The 19,800-nt window shown below is 43.4% G+C and overlaps 1 protein-coding gene across 1 annotated transcript in view; it reads left to right on the top strand.

Annotated features, from left to right (window-relative positions):
• The window catches only part of ANKRD44 (ankyrin repeat domain 44), a 217,624-nt gene that overhangs the window by 116,518 nt on the left and 81,306 nt on the right, over positions 1–19,800 (top strand). Inside the window, 1 exon segment of the mRNA XM_040357119.1 lies at positions 17,584–17,724. Within this exon segment, the coding sequence (XP_040213053.1) occupies positions 17,584–17,724 (141 nt within the window).

Below are 19,800 nucleotides of genomic sequence, written 5' to 3'. Positions count from 1 at the left end.
ATACCTGTTTTAAGCTGCAATGCCAACGTCAAGGCACCCCGTGTATTGCAGTCCTAGCTGTGATTTTAAAGCCTCCTAATAAGGAGCACAGGTGTGCTAATCAATAGGCAGGGGGCAGGTGGTAACCTAAACCCGCCCCTACCCATAGTTTGTCTGGCAAAAAAGAGCACTGGAAAAAAACAAAAGAAAAACAGGAGTGGAACCAATACATGCCTACCAAACCGAAATACCACCAAACTAAGTGCGGACCACATCAAATTGGGTCAGCTAGTCAAAGAATGACAATGCATAGATTAACTGTTGGCGGTAGATCTGTGGAGGCACTCTATTCCACATATATATAGTTAATCGCATACTGCTTAAAATGCATCTCATTCATTCACGTGATGAGGACGTGACGTGCGTGAGGTGGGAGGTGCCGGAGCGCTCCATGGCCCGGGGCAGCGAGTGGCGGGGATCCGACGGAGCCAGCGCTGGTCCGGTGGAGGCCAGCTTGTGAGGCTGACACCCCGGAGACCGGAGTCGGAGCCCTGCTCAGTCCCGCTCAGCGTGACCCAAACTCTCCGACGGGACTCGGGACTCAACAGACACCCGACGGATGGAAGCGTCGGGTGATCAGATGTGAAGAGAGGGAGCAGCTGCTGCGGGTCTGCGAATGGTCCCGAGGTTGGGTGAGACGCTCATTTGAGCCGAGCGGACCGGGCGCCGTCCCGACCCCCCCCCCCCCCCCCCCTGACGGTTTTGGTGATCTAAAAAAAAAAAAAAAAAAAAAAAAAAAAATTCTACATAAAATATACATATTACCTGCCTTGATGTTGGGAATACTGATGAGTAAGTCTGGTCTATGATACAATACAATACTTGCCTTGATAAGGGGAATACTGATGGACTGTGATTTAAACACAATACTTACCTTGAATTTGGGATTACTGATAAAAGTAAGCGGGACTGTGTTATAATGCAATACTTACATTGTGTCAGTACTGATAAAGAAGTCGGGGCTGTGATATAACGCATTATTTGCCTAGATCTTGGGAGCTTTGATAAGTAAGCCTGGACTGTGATGCAAAGCAATGATCAAAAAGGGAGAGAGATAAACCGGTATAAAGCCTCAACTGATTAACTGATTAAGGATCGCAAAACCCTCATATACTGTACAGTTACTGTATAAATCTGTAGGAAATCTCACAGGACATTTGTAGTGTTTGTCCCAGCGTAGATATTCTGGGCTGGGAGATGCGGGTGAACATGCTGTACTCTGTCCCCGAAGTAATAACGGCCTAATGGTTATAATTACATAACCAGGCAGGATACATTTGATGTAAGATTTAAAGGCGGTCGGTCTATATCAGTAAATTACCTGTTTGGTTTGACAACTCTGTGCAAGGAGGAAAATACCGGGGTCAAATCCCTAAACTACACCGCTGGTACCCCCCGCATAAGAGGACAAGCTGGAAGATACGGCTGGCCTGACCATAATAGCCATTGTTAGTCACAGATAGAACCGGATTGGTAAAAAGGGTCGGATTGGCAGTGGAGGCAGCCCCGCTCCGGGCTCTCTCTTCATTGGCGCCTCTTCACTGACTTCTTCCTGGTTGTTGCGTTTCTTTTATTCTCCTTCTTCTCCCTGCCTTTTTTTTTTTTTTTTTTTTTTTTTTAGGGGCCCTTTCTTTTTTCCCCGTTGCTCTACAATCCTCTCCCCACAGACTGACCAGCCTAATCGGTCACTGAAGTGTCAAACTCCATAAGTATAGTAGAGCTGAGTAACGAAAATAGATTCTGCTAGATTGTAGGGAGTGAGGGGAGAGGAGGATAAAGCGAGAAAGGAAGAGATAGTGTCGTGGGGAGTGACCACCAAGGCCGAGTATAAGAAATAAACGGTAGATTGGGAAAGGGAAGGAAGGAGGGGGAAGGAGAGAGGGGAAGAGGAGAGAAGGAGGAAGGGAAGGAAGGGGAGGGAAGGAAGAGAGGGAAGGAAGAAGAAAGAAAAAAAAGAAAAGAGAAAAATAACATCATTTCCAAACTGGGGAAGAGAATCAGACCCTCCAACAAAATGAATAGATCGACGAGAGGTGGTACTACTAAACCAACTAAGACTAATTCGGGGAATAGCTCCATACAGCAATATATGACTCAAGAAGGGAGCCTTAAAAGCCCGGGACTCGCAAAGAAGAATGAAAAGAAGAAGAGTGATAAAAAAAAAGGTGCAGGTAGTGCGGAGAGCTCTAGAGGTGAAACGACGCTAGAAAGCGAGCAAGAGCAAAATAACGTAGAGGAGCCAGCCCAAGATACACACCCCCCTACAAAGGCGGAGATGAACGCAATGTTGCAGAGGATGGAAAATGTCATGGAAAATATTATAAAGACGGAAATTAACAAGGTAAGAACAGACCTCGGAGGGCTCCTCGATAGAGTGGTAGAGACGGAAAGGAGAATAGAGGAACAGGACCAGGAAATAAACTCCCTGAAAAAGCAAGTAAAGGCCCTGACCGAAAATCAGAGATTGACGGTATATAGGATCGAGGACCAGGAGAATCGCAACAGGCGACAGAACCTTAGAATCAGAGCGCTAGTAGAAGAAAAAGATGAAGACCTCAGAGAGATCATGAACACAATTTTTAACCCCCTGCTGGAGAGACCAGTAGAATCTAAGCCCCTTAAGATCGAGAGAGTCCACCGAGTGGGGAATCCCCAACAGATAGAAAGATTCGGTCCTAGGGATGTAGTGGTTCGTTTCAGGAATTACGTCGATAAAGCAGAAATCTGGGGAAGGCTTAGGGGGAAACCTCCCCTGAAATATAGAGAGACTGAGCTACAAATATTCTCCGATCTGTCGAAAGAAACATTGGCAAGAAGAAGACACCTGAAACCCCTCTTAGAGCTGATGCGAGCACAAAATATAAAGTACCAATGGGGCTTCCCGGCGTGCCTGATAGGCATAAAGGGGGGTAAAACAGCAAGACTAAGGCACCCAGAGGAACTAAAAGATTTCTGCTCGAAAATGGACTTAACAGTTCCAGAACTACCGGAGTGGGTGGGCTAGCGGGGCACTGGTTGGCCTAGAATCTCAGGATGCTGGATTGGGGGGGGGGGAGGGGGGGATGAGGGGGAGTCAGTGGAGTGCTTTGAGCACCACCATAAAAGAGGAGCCGAGGATGAAGGTGATGAGTCTTCTACCAGCGGCTCCCAGGCCAAGAGCGGGCCAGGGTGGGGGTGGGTGGGATGGGGATTTGGGGGGGAGGGGGGGTGGGAGGGAAACGGGAGGGGGACCATCTGAACGACTCCACAAGAATTCTCTTCAATCTTATAAAAAAAAAAAAAAAAGATAAATGACAGATATTAAGTTCCTATCATACAATGTAAAAGGATTAAACTCCCATATCAAGAGACATAAAATTCTTGGCGAATTAACGCAGTATAAAGTAGATATTGTCTACCTACAAGAGACCCACATTACCTTAGAGTCCAATATAAAGCTGCACTCACTTGAATATCCTGTTTGGCATTATGGAGATACAGTCTCATCGAGATCTCGTGGGGTTGCCATTGGATTTTCAAGAGGAGTTAGATTCACATTGGTGGACAGACTGATAGACCCTGAGGGGAGATACCTGTTCTTGAAAATAAAACTAGGAGAGGAGGATTTCACCCTGGCAAATGTGTATGCCCCCAATGTGAATCCGGTTAAATATATTAGTAAAATCCTCAGAAAATTAAAAGATTTTGAAGAGGGACATGTAGTGTTGATGGGGGACTTTAACTTCTGCATGTGCCCGAGCCTTGATAGTACGTCCCAGGTACAGGGGAATAGTGGTGAGCATCTTAAGCTATTGAAAAAACAAATGTCACAAAACCAAATGGTTGATGTCTGGCGAATTCTCAACCCCAAGACACGTGACTATACGTTTTTTTCCCCTGTACATGGGACGTACTCGAGGATCGACTACATCCTCGTGGACCACAGACTTTTGGAGAGGGTGGTTGAAGCAAGTTGTGAGATCACGACACTATCAGACCATGCTCCTGTAACTATGAAAATAAGTACATCTATACAAAAAACCATCCCACCGGAATGGAGATTGGATGAAGGTCTGTTGGGGGACGAGGAGGTGGTCGAAAGAGTACAGAAAGAATTGGAATGGTATTTTCAGGAGAATGACAGGGAGGGTATTTCAAGAGCAACCCTGTGGGACGCCCACAAAGCCTATATAAGAGGGATTTTTATTGCAGAAGGGGCAAAGAAAAAGAAAATAAGAATGAGTAAACTAAAAACATTAAAGGAGGAGATATATAGGCTGGAACAGGAACATAAAATACAGGGCCAAAAGAGGGAAACACTCCGTAAGTTAACTATAACAAGAGATGAATATAAAGCCCTTGCCGGGCAAGAAACCAAGAATTTCATAGACAGGATAGAGAGAGAAAGATACGTCTGGGGAAATAAACCTAGTAAAAACTTGGCCAGAATGGTAAGAAAAAAGAAAACCAGGAATTTTATTGAAAAAATCAGGAACGGGAATGGAGACTTAGTATACGCGACAAATCAAATAGCAGAATCTTTTAGAAGCTATTATGAAAAACTATACGACGTTCAACAGAAGTTTAGGGACCCAGCCGAAAAACAGGATAAGATCAGGGAAGTATTACAGCAAACTAACCTACCGAAGTTAGAAGAGTACGAGATAGAAAGAATGGAGGAATGTATAACTGAGCAGGAAATAAGTGAGGTCTTAAAAAATACCCCTAAGGGGAAAAGCCCCGGACCAGACGGTTTCACGTCAGCCTACATACAAAGGTTTAGTACCATCTTAATCCCTAGACTTTGCCAATACTTCAATGGCCTGGGGCTAGACTACGAGATGAGTAGAGAGGCATTAACAGCTACGATAACTGTCATTAAAGAGGGAAAGGACAACACGATTTGCTCAGGGTTCCGACCAATCTCACTCCTGAATGCTGATACTAAACTGTATGCAAAAATTTTGGCCGAACGAATGAAGGGGATGATGACAGTTATGGTCCACCCAGACCAGGTTGGCTTTATACCTGGGAGGGAGGGTAAGGACAACGGGGTCAGGGCACTTCTTCTCTTGGAGCAGATCAAAGAAAAAGGGACCCCCGGTCTATTCCTGTCAGTAGACGCTGAGAAAGCGTTCGACAGGGTAGACTGGGGGTTCCTGATACAAACATTAGAATTTATAGGAATAGGTCCAAGGATGATCAAATGGATCAAAACTCTCTATTTCCATCCATGTGCTAGGATCAAGATCAACGGATCTCTTTCCGCACCCTTCGAGATGAGAAATGGAACTAGGCAGGGTTGCCCCCTGTCCCCCCTCCTTTTTGTCCTCTCATTGGAACCCCTGCTGGCAATGGTTCGACAAAATCCAGAAATAAATGGAGTAGAAGTAGGAGAAGACGAGCACAAATTGTCCGCCTTTGCAGACGATATTCTATTTTTTATAAGCAGCCCAAGAGTCACTATCCCGAAATTAATAGCTACCTTAAAACAATATGGTGAGGTATCAAACTTTAAAATTAATACAGAAAAGACGGAGATCCTGAACATTAACATTCTTAAAGAGGAAGAACAATATCTGCGGAAGAAATATAACTTTACATGGCAAAGAGAGATTAAGTACCTGGGCATAAAACTGGCAAATAACTTCAAGAAAATATATAGAATAAATTTTATCCCCCTGCTTAACGAAATTAAAAGAGAAATTAAAAACATATATAATAAACCAATCTCGTGGTTCGGGAGGATAAATGTGGTAAAAATGGTCCTTATCCCAAAAATTCTATATAAGTTTCAAATGGTCCCAATTTATCTGCCACCGTCATACATCAAAATAATTAACTCCCTCATAATGAACTATATTTGGAATAATAAAAAACACAGGGTGTCTGCTCAAACACTAAAACGGGCCAAGAAAAAGGGAGGCTTAGCGGTACCGGATATCAGATTGTATTATAATGCTTCGGTTCTCTCACGGGTTATAGAATGGGCTAAAGAGTCCCAGGATAAAAGATGGATCCACATTGAATGCACATTAGCGAGGGCACAGCTAGGGAGATTAATTTGGAACCCACCACAATATAGATTTTTACACAAGTCAACACACACAATTACACATAATGCGTGGAGGATCTGGGATAGATTACATAAACAATTAAAAACAGAATTTAACTCACCTTTAATAGATTTAAAAGAAAATGAATATTTTCCACCAGGGACAAAAGAAGTAGGCGGAAATTGGATTACAAATAGAATACAACTAAAAGATATAACACTAGAGGGTAAAATTAGGACACTTCACGATATCAAATATAGGATTGGAATTAGGGCGCTTGACGAGTGGAGATACTTGCAGTTGGTGTCATTCGTCAAGAGCCTCCCACACCCTTTGCGGTCACAAGAGGAGTACACTAGTTTGGAACAAATGTGTAGCACCGAAAGCTCAAAAGGAAATATATCTAAAATCTATAATTATCTGCAGAAAACGGAAGAGTTGGACACGTTAAAATACATCCAAGATTGGGAAAGAGATTTAGGTGTCCCAAGGGGGAAAACGTCCATAGGAAGAATCCTGAACATGACTCACACCTCGGCGGTGGATGTAAGAACCGCTGAGATGAACTTTAAATGTCTGACGAGGTGGTACGCCACCCCAGATAAAATGGCCAAATTCAGAGTGGGGGAGTCAGAGAAATGCTGGAGATGTTCTGCGTCAAGAGGAACGATGGCGCACCTTTGGTGGGACTGCCTGAAAATCAAAGCCTATTGGAAAAAAATCTTGGCCCTGATAAAAGTAATAACAAAAAATGAAGTAGAAGATAACCCATGGGTAGTTCTCTTTCACGGGGGGGAGGTTCCAGAGAAGGAATATAAGGGTTCATTGATCCCTCATTTGCTTAATGCAGCGAAACGACTGATACCCCTAAAATGGAGAGATCTGGAAAGTCCGCAAATGTGGGAGTGGATCGACTCCGTTGAGGATACTTATAGGAGAGAGAAATTAAAATATGGAACTTATAAAAACAAGGCAGGGGAAAAGGATATGTGGGCACCCTGGTTGGAATTTAAAAAGTCCTGGAGTTTCGCAGAAAACCTGAGAGAGGAATAGGAATGTATTTGTAACTAAGGGAAGGAATTCATCAAGTGGAGTCGTGGGATGGTCCAGGGCGGGGGTAGGGTGGGGGGAGGAGGGGTGGTTTTCTGGTCGGGGGGGGGGGGTAAAGGGGCTTTTGTTTTTTTTCTCTGTCACGCGGATAAAAAAAAAAAAAAAAAAAAAAAAACTTCTCTTTTTGCATTGAAAATCCGTACTTAATACATTGGATATAGTTCCCGACGAAGGAGGAAAAAAAAAAAAAAAAAAAAAAAAAAAAAAAAAAGGGGGAACGGTCTATAAAAATAAAATAACAAGTATAAAACATGATAAGTAATAGACCACAAATGATGCTAAACCAGATGTAGAGACGGAATTATGAATAAAATCATGAGCATGCCTCTCGCTGTGGTGAAGTCTGAAGTGGCAAGAAAAAAAAAAAAAAAAAAAAAAAAAAAAAAAAAAATGCATCTCATTCAAAGTCCCAACTTCCCTCCTTTTTTACACATTTACAGGGATGGAGGCCTATGGTTAGTGTCTATCATATGCCTCATTCAAAGTCCCAAACCCCCCACTTTTAAACACTATTCAGGGATGGAGATGCGTTTTCAGGAGTGGAATAGAGTGCCTCCACAGATCTACCGCCAACATTTAATCTATGCATTGTCATTCTTTGACTAGCTGACCCAATTTGATGTGGTCCGCACTTAGTTTGGTGGTATTTCGGTTTGGTAGGCATGTTTTGGTTCCACTCCTGTTTTTCTTTTGGTTTTTCCAGTGCTCTTTTTTGCCAGACAAACTATGGGTAGGGGCGGGTTTAGGTTACCACCTGCCCCCTGCCTATTGATTAGCACACCTGTGCTCCTTATTAGGAGGCTTTAAAATCACAGCTAGGACTGCAATACACGGGGTGCCTTGACGTTGGCATTGCAGCTTAAAACAGGTATTTGCAAATGCATGTAACTAAACCTCTGTTTTTGATTGCATATGGTTAGACAGATCAATTTGGTTTAGTGCTTTTTTGGTTGGCAACCTTGAGCCTGGCTACTATGGAAACATTTTGTATATTCCATATATATAGTTAATTGCATACTGCTTAAAACGCATCTCATTCAAAGTCCCAACTTCCCCCCTTTTTTACACTTTTGAATGGCCTTTCCCTGACAATCCTCTCCAGGCTGCAGTCATCCCTGCTGCTTGTGCACCTTTTTCTTCCACACTTTTCCCTTCCACATAACTTTCTATTAATGTTCTTTGATACAGCACTTTGGGAACATCCAACTTCTTTGGCAATTACCTTTTGAGTCTTTCCCTCCTTATGGAGGGTGTCAATGATGGTTTTCTGCACAACTGTCAGGTCAGCAGTCTTTCCCAAGATTCTGATTCCTACTGAACCAGACTGAGAGACCATTTAAAGGCTCTGGAACCCTTCACAGGTGTTATGGCTTAATTATCTGATTAGAGTGAGACACTTTGGGGCAGATTCACGTAGATGGGCGTAAATTTGGGCGGGCATAATGTATATGTTTTACGTTACGCCGCCGCACGTTTTTCAGGCAAGTGCTTTATTCACAAAGCACTTGCCTGTAAAGTTGCGGCGGCGTAGCGTAAAACACCCGGCAGAAATCAAATTCGGCGGGTAGGGGGCATGTTTCATTTAAATGAAGCGCGTCCCCGCGCCAAACGAACTGCGCATGCGCCATCCCTAAAATATCCCGGCATGCATTGCTCTAAATCAGCCCTCAAAATTTCCACTCGCCTACTAGCATTTGGCGAGTGGATTTAAGCTGGGGGCGAGTGATGACAGGGCTACATGACCAATCTCCCTCCAATCTGTGCCTACACTTAGAGTCCCGATGAGATTGGCGGCCGAAGAGGAAAGGTGCATGCTCGGGAAAAGTAGTCTGGTGAGCCGCGCACAGGCAGAGCAGTACACAGGTGCTCTCCTTACAATTCTCATTAAGCCATGGGACCTAACAGTATGACCTCTCTGAGCCTGCCCCCCTCCCCCGACCAATGTAGCTGGAGAGCAGAAAGTAAGTAAGTGAGGTGGAGGATTGCGAAAATTACCACTCCGGTGCAGCGCTCACTGAAAGTTGCCCTGACATGACAGCGGCAGCCTTCCAGTTTGTACAGTTTTCTTCTCCTTGTGCTCTATGTAAGTGTCCAGCAGTTCAGCCTGAGCACTGTGAACAGACTGGTCTCAATGTGTGCTGTGCGCTGTCAGTGTGCGCTGTGCTATGGTGTCAATGGCTGTGCAGTTGTGTGGATCTCAGCGCTGGATTGTACTCCCTCGCGCTGTGCTGCACCTCCTCTCCTCACTGCCAGCCTGAATAAAAGGGGGAAGTGGGGACATGCAAGTGTGGAGCCGCACACACAGGCTCCTGATGATGAGATGAATGGGAGAGAGAGAGAGAGAGAGTATGGATGGGAGTTGCAGAGGAGACAGCAAGAGAATGGGGAAGAGACCCAGTTCTAGTGCCCTGTCCCTCTGGTCTGCCCCCAGTGCCCTGTCCCATTTTGTTAAAGTTGTTGTTGGTAATATTTAATTTTGTAACTTGATTCTGCATAAAACATTTAACAGTGTCATTCCATGAGATAATCTACAAGGGCGTGTTTACGGGTGCAATTAGGCGCAGGGCAGTGTATGAATTAGGTGGGGCAACTGGTGGCGAGTAACTCTTGAGGCCTGGCTAGTAGCTCAGGACTTGAAATTTTGAGCCCTGCTCTAAATGACGTCACAAGGATGTCATTGGTTTTGACGTGGACGTAAATTACGTCCAGCACCATTCACGGACGACTTACGCAAACGACGTAAATTTTTTAATTTTCGATGCGGGAACGACGGCCATACTTAACATTGACTGCGCCTCATAGACCCAGGGGCAACTTTACGTGGGTTTTTATAAGCTGTAAGCCATAATCATCACAATTATGTCAAATCATGGCTTGAACTATCTTGCTTTGCATGTAATGAGTCTATCTGATATATTAGTTTCACCTTTTAAGTTGCATTTCACCTGTAGCTAGATGGCATTAAAGTATTTCATATTACTTGTTGTACCAATCTGTATACTAGTCAAAACCATGAAATATTTAAAAAACACACATTCTTTATAGTCCATTGAAGGACAAAGGAATCTATGAATCTTCAATACAATCAGGTTACTGCTGCCCACAGGAGGCTTGGACACTGGAAAATAATCCCTCCTCAACTATGATGCTTCAGTTTTTTGCTAGTATTCTTGGAGGTTGGATTGCTAGTATATATAGTATACTGTGTGTTTGTGTGTGTGTATATATATTGTGACACAGGGGATTGTTCAGCTCAGTGATAGATGCATTTTTGTGTAGTGAGTCCACATCAGAGAGGCGTTTTTAGTTAAGGGCCTGGCAGCCCACGTTTATTAAATGGAAAAAACAAAAGTCCACTCAGGAATCCCACACAGGGGTTTAAATATCATTTAGACATAACTGAAAATGCTAGCCCACCTGGCTACTCTTCAGCAACACTATAAGGTACTGGTCCCTCAGACCACCAGCTCTTCCAGGTCCACAGCTTGGATGCATACAGTCTTGGGCTCCTCTAGCGCACACAGCTTTAGGCTCCTTGGACGCACACAGCTTCAAGCCCTTCAATGCACACAGCTTCTGGCTCCTTGGACGCACACAGCTTCAAGCCCCTAACACAGCTTTGAGCTTCTTAACGCACACAGCATCTATCTTCACACAGAGACACTCTCTCACTAGCAGCCACTGCTCCAACTCCACCTTCCTCCACCTTCTACTCTCACTAGCCCCTTGTTATATGGGCTGTGTGCACCTGGGCACACACCCTGCTGGTCATCCTCAAGACCCAGGGTTGGAGATCCCATACCACCCAAGACCCTTAGGGATCACCAAACTACAGAGTCCCATCCGGAACTAGCAAAACCTGGAGAAAACTGCCAGAGCAGCTTTCTCCATTTAGACTCTATTCTCTGCAGTCTTGCAGTCTGTAGATATTCAAACTCTGTGTCCATTTTACATCCAATTCCATAGGGACAGAGCCTCCCTCTGCCAATATATATATATATATATATTGTATATACAGTATACTGTGTGTGTGTATTGTAATGTTGGGGGTTGTTTAGCTTCTGTGTAGAGCAAGCCAGTGAGCAGAGTCTATGCCAGTTTTGTTTTTTTAAGGGCTTGTTGGCCCACTTTTATTAAAAAAAAGAAAAAAACGTCCATACAAACTTCCCACACAGGGGTTTCAAGTTGCTACAGCAGTAAAGTGATATTCAGCGGAAAATACCAAGCCACCTGGCTCTTCAGCAATACTGCCACTTAGGCTTTACGCTTCAGCCCTCTTGGCCATGTACCAAAGTTCCTGTACAATCACTGTACCTCCTCTCAGCTTCTGTGCTGCTTAGCCCACAGCTTTGGGCCTTGTGACTATAGCATGCAGACATGCATGCTTCTCCTTTGCAAGCCTGCACTCTGGCTTCTCCCTTGCATGCCTGGACTCCTCAGGAGGGTGGAGCCCAGAACCCTAGTCCTGACTCTGCTATCTCTGCTATCCTGACTCTGCGACCCCACAATGCGGGGTTAAGGCTGGGGGAATTGAGTGCTGATGTTGTTCACTATGTGAAGGGCTTCATGCGATTTTTCTCACCATTTCAGCCTAGCAGAAGAACCATCCTGGTGTTGCTCCTACTCCTAAAGCACCATGTGGATCTTCCAGCCTCTGTTCTCTTTTCACTGCCTGTCTACAATGACTTGGCCACCTACTACTATCACCAGCTTTTTGTGAGTATGCAAGGTCTTTCTTCACTTGGGTAGCCATATTTCCACCATGTGGTGCAACATGTCTTGCCGAAGATGCACAGAGAACATTCCTGCTGCAATAGGTGACCTTAGCCTATACTTTTCTACTGGTTCTAGGGGCATTTTCCTGATATCTCTGTAAAATGCCAATGCCTGTAATCTAGAATATAACCTGGGACCCCTATTATTACAAAGGCTTCTTCAGCTCCGATGGACAATGCCTTCCCATGTCCACAAGGACCTCCATGTCCAGTTTGAACTTTTTTGCCTGCTTGTGCCCAATTACTAGAGCATTAGGCTAGGCTTTATGTGCGCTTCAGCAGCATCCCCAGCAGAGTTTAGCTCTCTCTCCTCAACTCAAAGTGTGCAAGAGGCCCCTGTTACTATCGCTGATTCAAATTCCTCATAGTCTACTACTGGGGAGGATGTTTTTGTGACACCTGCAAAATACCCAGATTTACAAGGGGATGTTCTCAACCTTGTTGATGATGTGTTTGCTACCCTGTATGCAGAGGATGTTGCAGACCTTGCTGCAAAGATCTTTCCATTAACTACCATTTAGTTCATTCTTCTTGGGGACAGGGAACACCTTGTAGCATCATGGGCTATAATGTAATGCAACATTTCCCTTTTGAGAGGTAATTGATTGCCAAGTGGTCTCTACCCACTGTAGATGCACCAGTAATCTAACTACAAGCATGCTACCAAATGATATCAAGGTGTGCTCATCTATTGGCATTTTACTGATGAGCAATTAGCTTCCTTATTGGTTCCCAATTTGCATTTACTGGAATAACTCTCCACCCTGTGTTGATGTTGACTTCATTTGTGAAACTTTATCACTTTTCTATTAGATCCCCTCAAGAGGACCATGTCACTGCTGGGGTAGGCACTTGCTTCATTGAATGTTTGGAACAAAACATCTGTAATGGATTGCAAGCATTTATGCTTCTTTCTTGCATGGCATTGATGCCGCATAGAACACTTTGCCTTTTTTCCTAGGATAGCAATGACATGTCCACATCTGACTTGGTTATCCTTTGGGGTAAATCGCCTCTTTGGGCCTGCTCTTCACACAGTCATTAGCAATGCCTCTGGTGGTTGATGGTTAGATTGCATTCCTGCCTCTATACAGGAGGTCGGTGGAAAGAGCCAAACTATTCCCTTCTACTTTATCCACTACAGTGACAAAAGCACCTAAACAGTCAGAGTATTTGCACCCACTCATGTCACAGGGCTTGAAGCCAGAGGTCCTCTAATCCCTCTGCTCACCCTACTACTTCAAGGTGTGTCCCAGCTTCAACAAGTAGGGGGCTGTTTGCTCATCCTGCTGGGTCACTCTATAAGTAATCTCCCCAGCATTTGGGTGCTCAAGTCAGCCCTTGTGGCCTACATCCTTGAATAGGGCATCTTCTTCTTCTGCCCTGCTTCACCCTTCTGCTTTTGCAGAATCCCATTGTGCATCCTCCCAACTGTTTGGGTTTTTCATATCCAGATATCTCTGATTCTTACCTTAGTAGGAGCCTATCCTTGGAAACTGCATCCTATGTAAACTCAAGCTCTTCTTGCAGGGGATTCTTTTTCCCCTTTTTGTCTTTACTCCTCTTGTGCTTCTTGATATTGCACAGCCCTATCCCTCTCCTGAGGGGACTGTTGGTCGACAAGGTCCATAGGGTTCAGTTCCTAGTTCTTCCTTTCTCAGTGAGGACCTTACCATTTAACATCCTTTGCCACTTTCAGACCCTGTTCACAGCATGGTCCTTATGTTCATCTTAGTACTTTTTCTTGGCATCCTCACTGTGGAACACTCAGAAAACTCTCATTAAAAATGTATCAGTTTCCTGAATTCATACAGTATTGCTGAGAATCATATTGCCTGCAAACTTCATCCAAATAAGTTTAGCCAGGTGTCTTTAGATCACCATCCATCAGGGATGTTTAGCACAATCTTTTCAAGGGGCCCCTCCCTCTGTGGAGCCTCAACTTCTTCCATATGTGTAATTCATTTTTTTTCTTGTTCCCCCACTTTTAGGGTTGTGGGTTTTTTGAGCGATGTCCCTTAAGTATAGTCTCTCATTTTTCTTTGGACTCTTCTTGTGGTACGGAGACTAATCCCTGGGACGAAGCGCTAAATTCGTTTTTTTGGACTGAGATGTTCCAGAGGCTGTTTTATGGTCTTTGGTGGGTATCAGTTGGTTGCATCCCCATGCCCATGGGAGTACCCCTTTACTGGGTATTTCCTGTTATCCAGTCCTTCAGTCTGGTTCTCTGGAACAGACAATTCCTGTGTTGTTAAATAATTCCTCTGTGGGTCAATGTTTTTACCTGACTTGCATTGGATATCACCTAGGTGCTGCAATACCTTCACATTCGGAAGAGTTAATCTTGGGAAATCTCCCTGTGACAGTTCAGATGACCTGCTCTTTATGCTTGATGGTGCTAAGTGTGTGTTGAGATGATCTCCACAGTGGATAGTGAGTGTTCAGCACTTCTCTGGGTCCCTAGTTTCCTTTTCCCCTTTGAGACGTAGTGTAAGTCTGGAGTCCTTCGTGAAACTTGTCTATCAGAAAACAATTACCTCTTCTGCATCCAAGCTGCAGTCTTCAAGAGACATGCCATTTAGATTCCTTTTCTTTTCCTATCCTAAGGTGAAGCTACTACTAATTGAATATTTCTACCCCTCACTCCACAGCAGAGGGTGCTACTCTCCTCAGGGGTGCCTTTTTAGAATCATAGTGTTGCTAATTGGTAAGGCAGGGTTACAATGTGGTCTATCACTCCTTAAGTACATCTCTGGAAGTTTAGTTGCAAGACCCCCCTTAGTTTACTTCTTCGGATCCCCCTGTTCCTGTACATCAAATTGGCGTTTGTTATATCTCATCCCTGCCTTTCCTTTGAGAAGGTTTCTTTATCCACCAACATTCTCTTTTGGGCGAATTCAGGTTTAATACCCCTTAGTTTCCACCATCCTTGTTCACTTTAAACATCAGTATGTTCCACTATGAGGAATACCCAATGTCTGTCTCATTGAGAAGTTGGTTGCCTGAACTTCTTTCTTAAGATCCCTCCTTTAACAATAAAAGCAGTGCAGCGCAACCTAAAATGTAAATATAAACATTAATAAATAATGTCCATGAGAAGAAACAGTCCACAAGTGATTGTGAAAAGGCACAATGAAAATGACGGCATGCAATGTGGATCAAACGTGGCCAGAAATCCCTCCACCACACACAGAGTGGCCTCTCACCTCACTGATTTGACCTATAATAGGTCACATGGCATGTAACTCATTCCCAGTGTAACTACTTAGAACATCCAATCGATCAGCATACCAAAGGTGACGATCAAGGTCCTGAGCTTTGTCTCCAACAAGCATATGAAACATAAATGAAGACAATCTAGTGCTCTCTGTATAAGGAGTGTTTAATTGCAAAGATAAAACAAAAGCGAAACTACTCACGAAGATGGCACTTACAGACAGCATAGAAAACAATTGCAACAGCGATGGCTGTGGGTAACGTCTGTGGTGACTCCTCCCCCTTGTACGCGTTACGTCCACAGGCGGGACTTCATCAGCGCAAGGTAGGATGACACACCTTTACCTGAAGTCACAGGGTTTATGATGTTGGGTTTGAGCTATTTTTGATGACCGTCTTGCCTCCATTCTTGGACTCAACTGTCTTCTAACTTGAGGATTGTTTGTTTTTTCCTGGATTTTGGCCCAGTAAGTTTTTTTTCTTGTTCACCACATAACCAGACAACCCCTCAGTGTAGAGTGGCAAAAACAAACTGATTTTATTATCACACATGGACACACAGATATCTCACTTCAAAACACTTCCCTCCCACCCTTGGAAAACAGGGTGGGTTAAACTGTCCAATGACAATGGACAATGGGCACACAGGTTAGGTGTGTTCAAACTTCTCATCAGTAAACAGTCTTATCTGCAAGGGGCTGCTGGAGGAATCCCCCCTCCCTCTTTTCTCACAGCAAGACACTTACACATCCCATAATAGTTGAGGCAGACAGCCACAATAGACAATTGAATACAGTCACACCCCAAACCATCACAGCATATAGTACACAACAGCATGAGACAGCACAGATCAAAATGGAGTTCTCATTCACCCTGTGCCCCTATTAGAGACACAGGGTGATTTACAAATAAGAGGCGTCCTGGAAGCTGACAAGAAGCCTCCAGAACTCTCCAGGGCAAGCTGAGTTCCACAAACCCCCGGACCAGAGTCACTCCTGTCACAGCCTCTATTTGTGTTCATGTGGAATTTTTGAATATAGCCTCAGATATTAGGTCCTACAATTAAGGTATAAAAAGTACCATCATCCAAAATGTATATAGAGGTGAAGTGGAGGAAAGAGGATGCGGACAGTTGCTAAAGCTGTCCTCTCACAAATCAAGGAAAATTGCTTATGGACTATCCCGATACTGATAGACAGATAATCAAACTTTAATATAAATATTACTTATTACATATAAAAAAACATACGATTGAACAAAATCAATATACCAATAAAAAAGGGAGATATAACCTTACAGTATACAATTACTCATAGGTTTCTCCCAAAAAGAGATATATGGTAATGAAGTTATCCTCATAGATTAAAGATCCTCTACTAGTTGCGTGGTCTTAATGTCGCTTCATCAGGAGGAATAATCTATAAAAATAGGTAATTTATTTTGAAAACGCATATAGAAAGGTTGACAATTTTCTCACTTATACCATTGGGACCCTCGTCCTGAGGGTGTCCTAATTTAGGTATTAACAAATTTTTACTAGCGCCCTCTTCCTCCACTATCGATATAATGAATACAGGTCAGCAGTAATATTTGAGTGGTTGCTTACCCAGAAGCCCAGAGGCAGAAGGGGTCTCAGGACGCCACTAGGTTGCCCCCATGGCGGACGTGGGGGATTGTTGGCGAAAAGTGTATCTAAGATAGTGAAGATGAATATGTATAGGATGGTAGATAAATAGTATGAAAGAATCCATTGAGGTAAAAAAATGGGAAAGGGGGAGGGGAGGCAGCGTCTCTGCAGTAAAGTAATACAGATTGGTAATCCAGGTTCAGCGATAATACCTACCTGATAGAAGCTCTCTGCGACAAAAGTTCAGAGAGTGTCTACCTCCAGGAGGAGGGCCGGAGATAATCACCAGAAGAGCCAAACCCAGAAACAGGATTGACAATGATAATAGTGTCAGCTAAGTACTAAGACTGGACAGCATCTCTGTAGTAATAACGCATCACGCATCAAGGATAGAGAAGCCTGGTAGAGAACTTCTCTAAAAAGTCTGTTGGTACAGTCGGCAGACAGCCAAATCACATTGGTCGAATCTGCAAATAGACGGAGAAATAGGAGTCAACTGATGGAAAAATAGGCCTATAACAAGTCCAAAAATCAGGGTATCACCTTGGTAAGGGTGGCTGATGTCCCAGCCTCCTGGAAAAGATATCTACGTTGCTCATCAACACACCCTATTTCCTCCCCTTTACCTCTATTTGTATTCATCATGGGGCTACTATGCAAATCTTAAAAAAGACAGTGTTGTGTTGGCAATAGATGTATACAGTAAAAGGTTTAAAAATGATCTTGCTAAGTATTATTGAAAGCCTGCAGCAGCTTTTAACAATGATATATTTATTTTTAGGACACCCTTGCATTATGCATCGGTTAACTGCCACTTCCACTGTATTGAGGTTTTAGTGAACTCTGGTGCAAACGTGAATGAAGCAGATATTTGGGGCCGGACATCTTTGCACTATGCTTCTGCTTCAAATATTGACCGCAAGTAAGTGAAACATATTTGAACCTATGTGCAAAACTGATTTGTATGTATCCAAACAACACTGGAAAGTGTGTTATATATATATACTTCTTGCCTTTATTTTTTCACTATGATTGGTATAATTTACTTGTAAAAGTTCACATAACATAGCTAAACAACTTACTGTTTTCATATTTTTTTGGGGCTTGTGTGGGCAAACTTTTGAAAACATCAGGCGGTCAAATCCAAGGGACAATATAACAGTAATTTGTATCAATGCTCATTGTAAAAAAAAAATTCTGGTGCCTAAACATGGCAGAATACATATGGTAGTGGCTCAGCCCCACACTACCCACAAAGTTAATGATGATTATAAATGTTTCCTCAAGATAGAATACATTGATTCTCATAACTAGAATCAAAATTAGAGGGTGGGTAATGTATGATGCAGTGATTAAGCTCCAGGAAAGGACATTTACAATAAGTATTGATACAAATACTGTACCTGTTTTTGTGGGGCCAATACACATGTGGTAAATAACTAGCAACATGAGAGGGTATGATGCAAAGTGTATTTAATGAGAGACAGAAGAATAAAGCGCTCACCGCTCTGGCACAAAACTTTATAGATGCCCAGGCTGCCAGATCCATGCAGTAAAGTGACATAAATGTGTGGAAGTTTAAAGTAACAGCTTGACATTTGTCCTCAGGAGTAAGGAGACATGCCACTCATTTATGAAGTGATAATATTGATGACCTAGATGTTCATTGCCTTTAGGTCTTCCATATTTCTCTCTGCTCACTTCAGGGAGGGGGTCACCTCCATGCACAAACTTTGGTTTTGTGTTCTACTCAAACACTGTACAAAAGACACTGCCACCCAATTGTACATCTGGAGAGGACTGCTTTCACCTGATGATTCAGGGAAAAGATCCTCAGGGCTTCTCAGGCCATATGGTCTGAAAAGGTCACGATGGCAGCTACTGAGATTTATGGGGATCTTCTGCCACCAGAGATCATTTGCACTTAGTGGGGCCATCCAATTGAGCTGATGGAGAGAAGCTCTATCCCACTGGGCAAGGAAACACCTCTAAAAAGGCCTTAGATGTCACTGGGCCAATTTACACGTAGGAAGCAAGAAGAGAGCTACCCAAAAGCTTCAAAAAAAATTATATGCTGGCAAGAGAATGTTTGAGATGGATTTTTTGAATATTTAATTCTTCCTAAAAGTGTATCTTAATTTGTGGCATAAATGGAAAAGATGCTAATTGTTTCTCTAGCTGTGGATAATATTGGGTAGCTTTCTGGCGAGACCTCTGAGGCTCTTCTCATTAATGGCCTTCTTAACGACCAATATACGTATATGGCTTTTGGGCCCATGTCAAATATTGAAAGAGTTAAGTCTCGCTCCGTCATCCTTCTCCAGTTCCTGCTCCCCAGAGACAAATTGAGGCTGGGCTGGTGGTATTTCCTGTGATGTTAAAGCTGACAGGTAAAAGCTTAAATTATGATTCTTGACTTGACAGGTAGTAACGGTGGTGCCGTTGGCTGCTGAATTTGGGCTGCCAGGACAACCACAGGTTCCTGTAATACTTGTCGCATGACATACATAATTTCTTTCATTCAGTATTTTTGCTTCCACCGTATCTGAAAATTAGAATGAGAATTGTACAATTTTGAAGAAGTCCATTTTGAAGAGTGATCATGGCATCTGGGTCCTCTGGATCTTTTGTTTGAAGAGTTATGAGCAGTGCTGCAAACAGACAGGATGCAGCAATTAGAGGCACTCTTCTGGTTCTAGGAAATACTAAACACCCAGAACCATACTCTTACGTAACATAAGTGTGAGGTTCTTTTTCGGACAGAGTACTTATCATGTAACTAATAAAGGTAAATATAGGAGCTCAGAGAAAAAACATAAGTGAGGCTTGCAGGGAACATATATATTTATACATATAGAACATACCATAAATTATAAGGAAAGCCTTGAAAAGAGCCTCCAACAACAACAGCCTGACCTGTCCATCCTGCTGACAGGCTTTAAATACACTAGTGACGTTGCCTTATTAGTGCAGGCTTTCCCCATCTTATTGGCCTCCA

Source organism: Rana temporaria, chromosome 6, assembly GCF_905171775.1.
Source record: "Rana temporaria chromosome 6, aRanTem1.1, whole genome shotgun sequence".
Classification (NCBI taxonomy): Eukaryota; Metazoa; Chordata; class Amphibia; order Anura; family Ranidae; genus Rana; species Rana temporaria.
The sequence above is the reverse complement of the archived record's forward strand: the minus strand, read 5'-3'. Positions and strand labels throughout refer to the sequence as shown.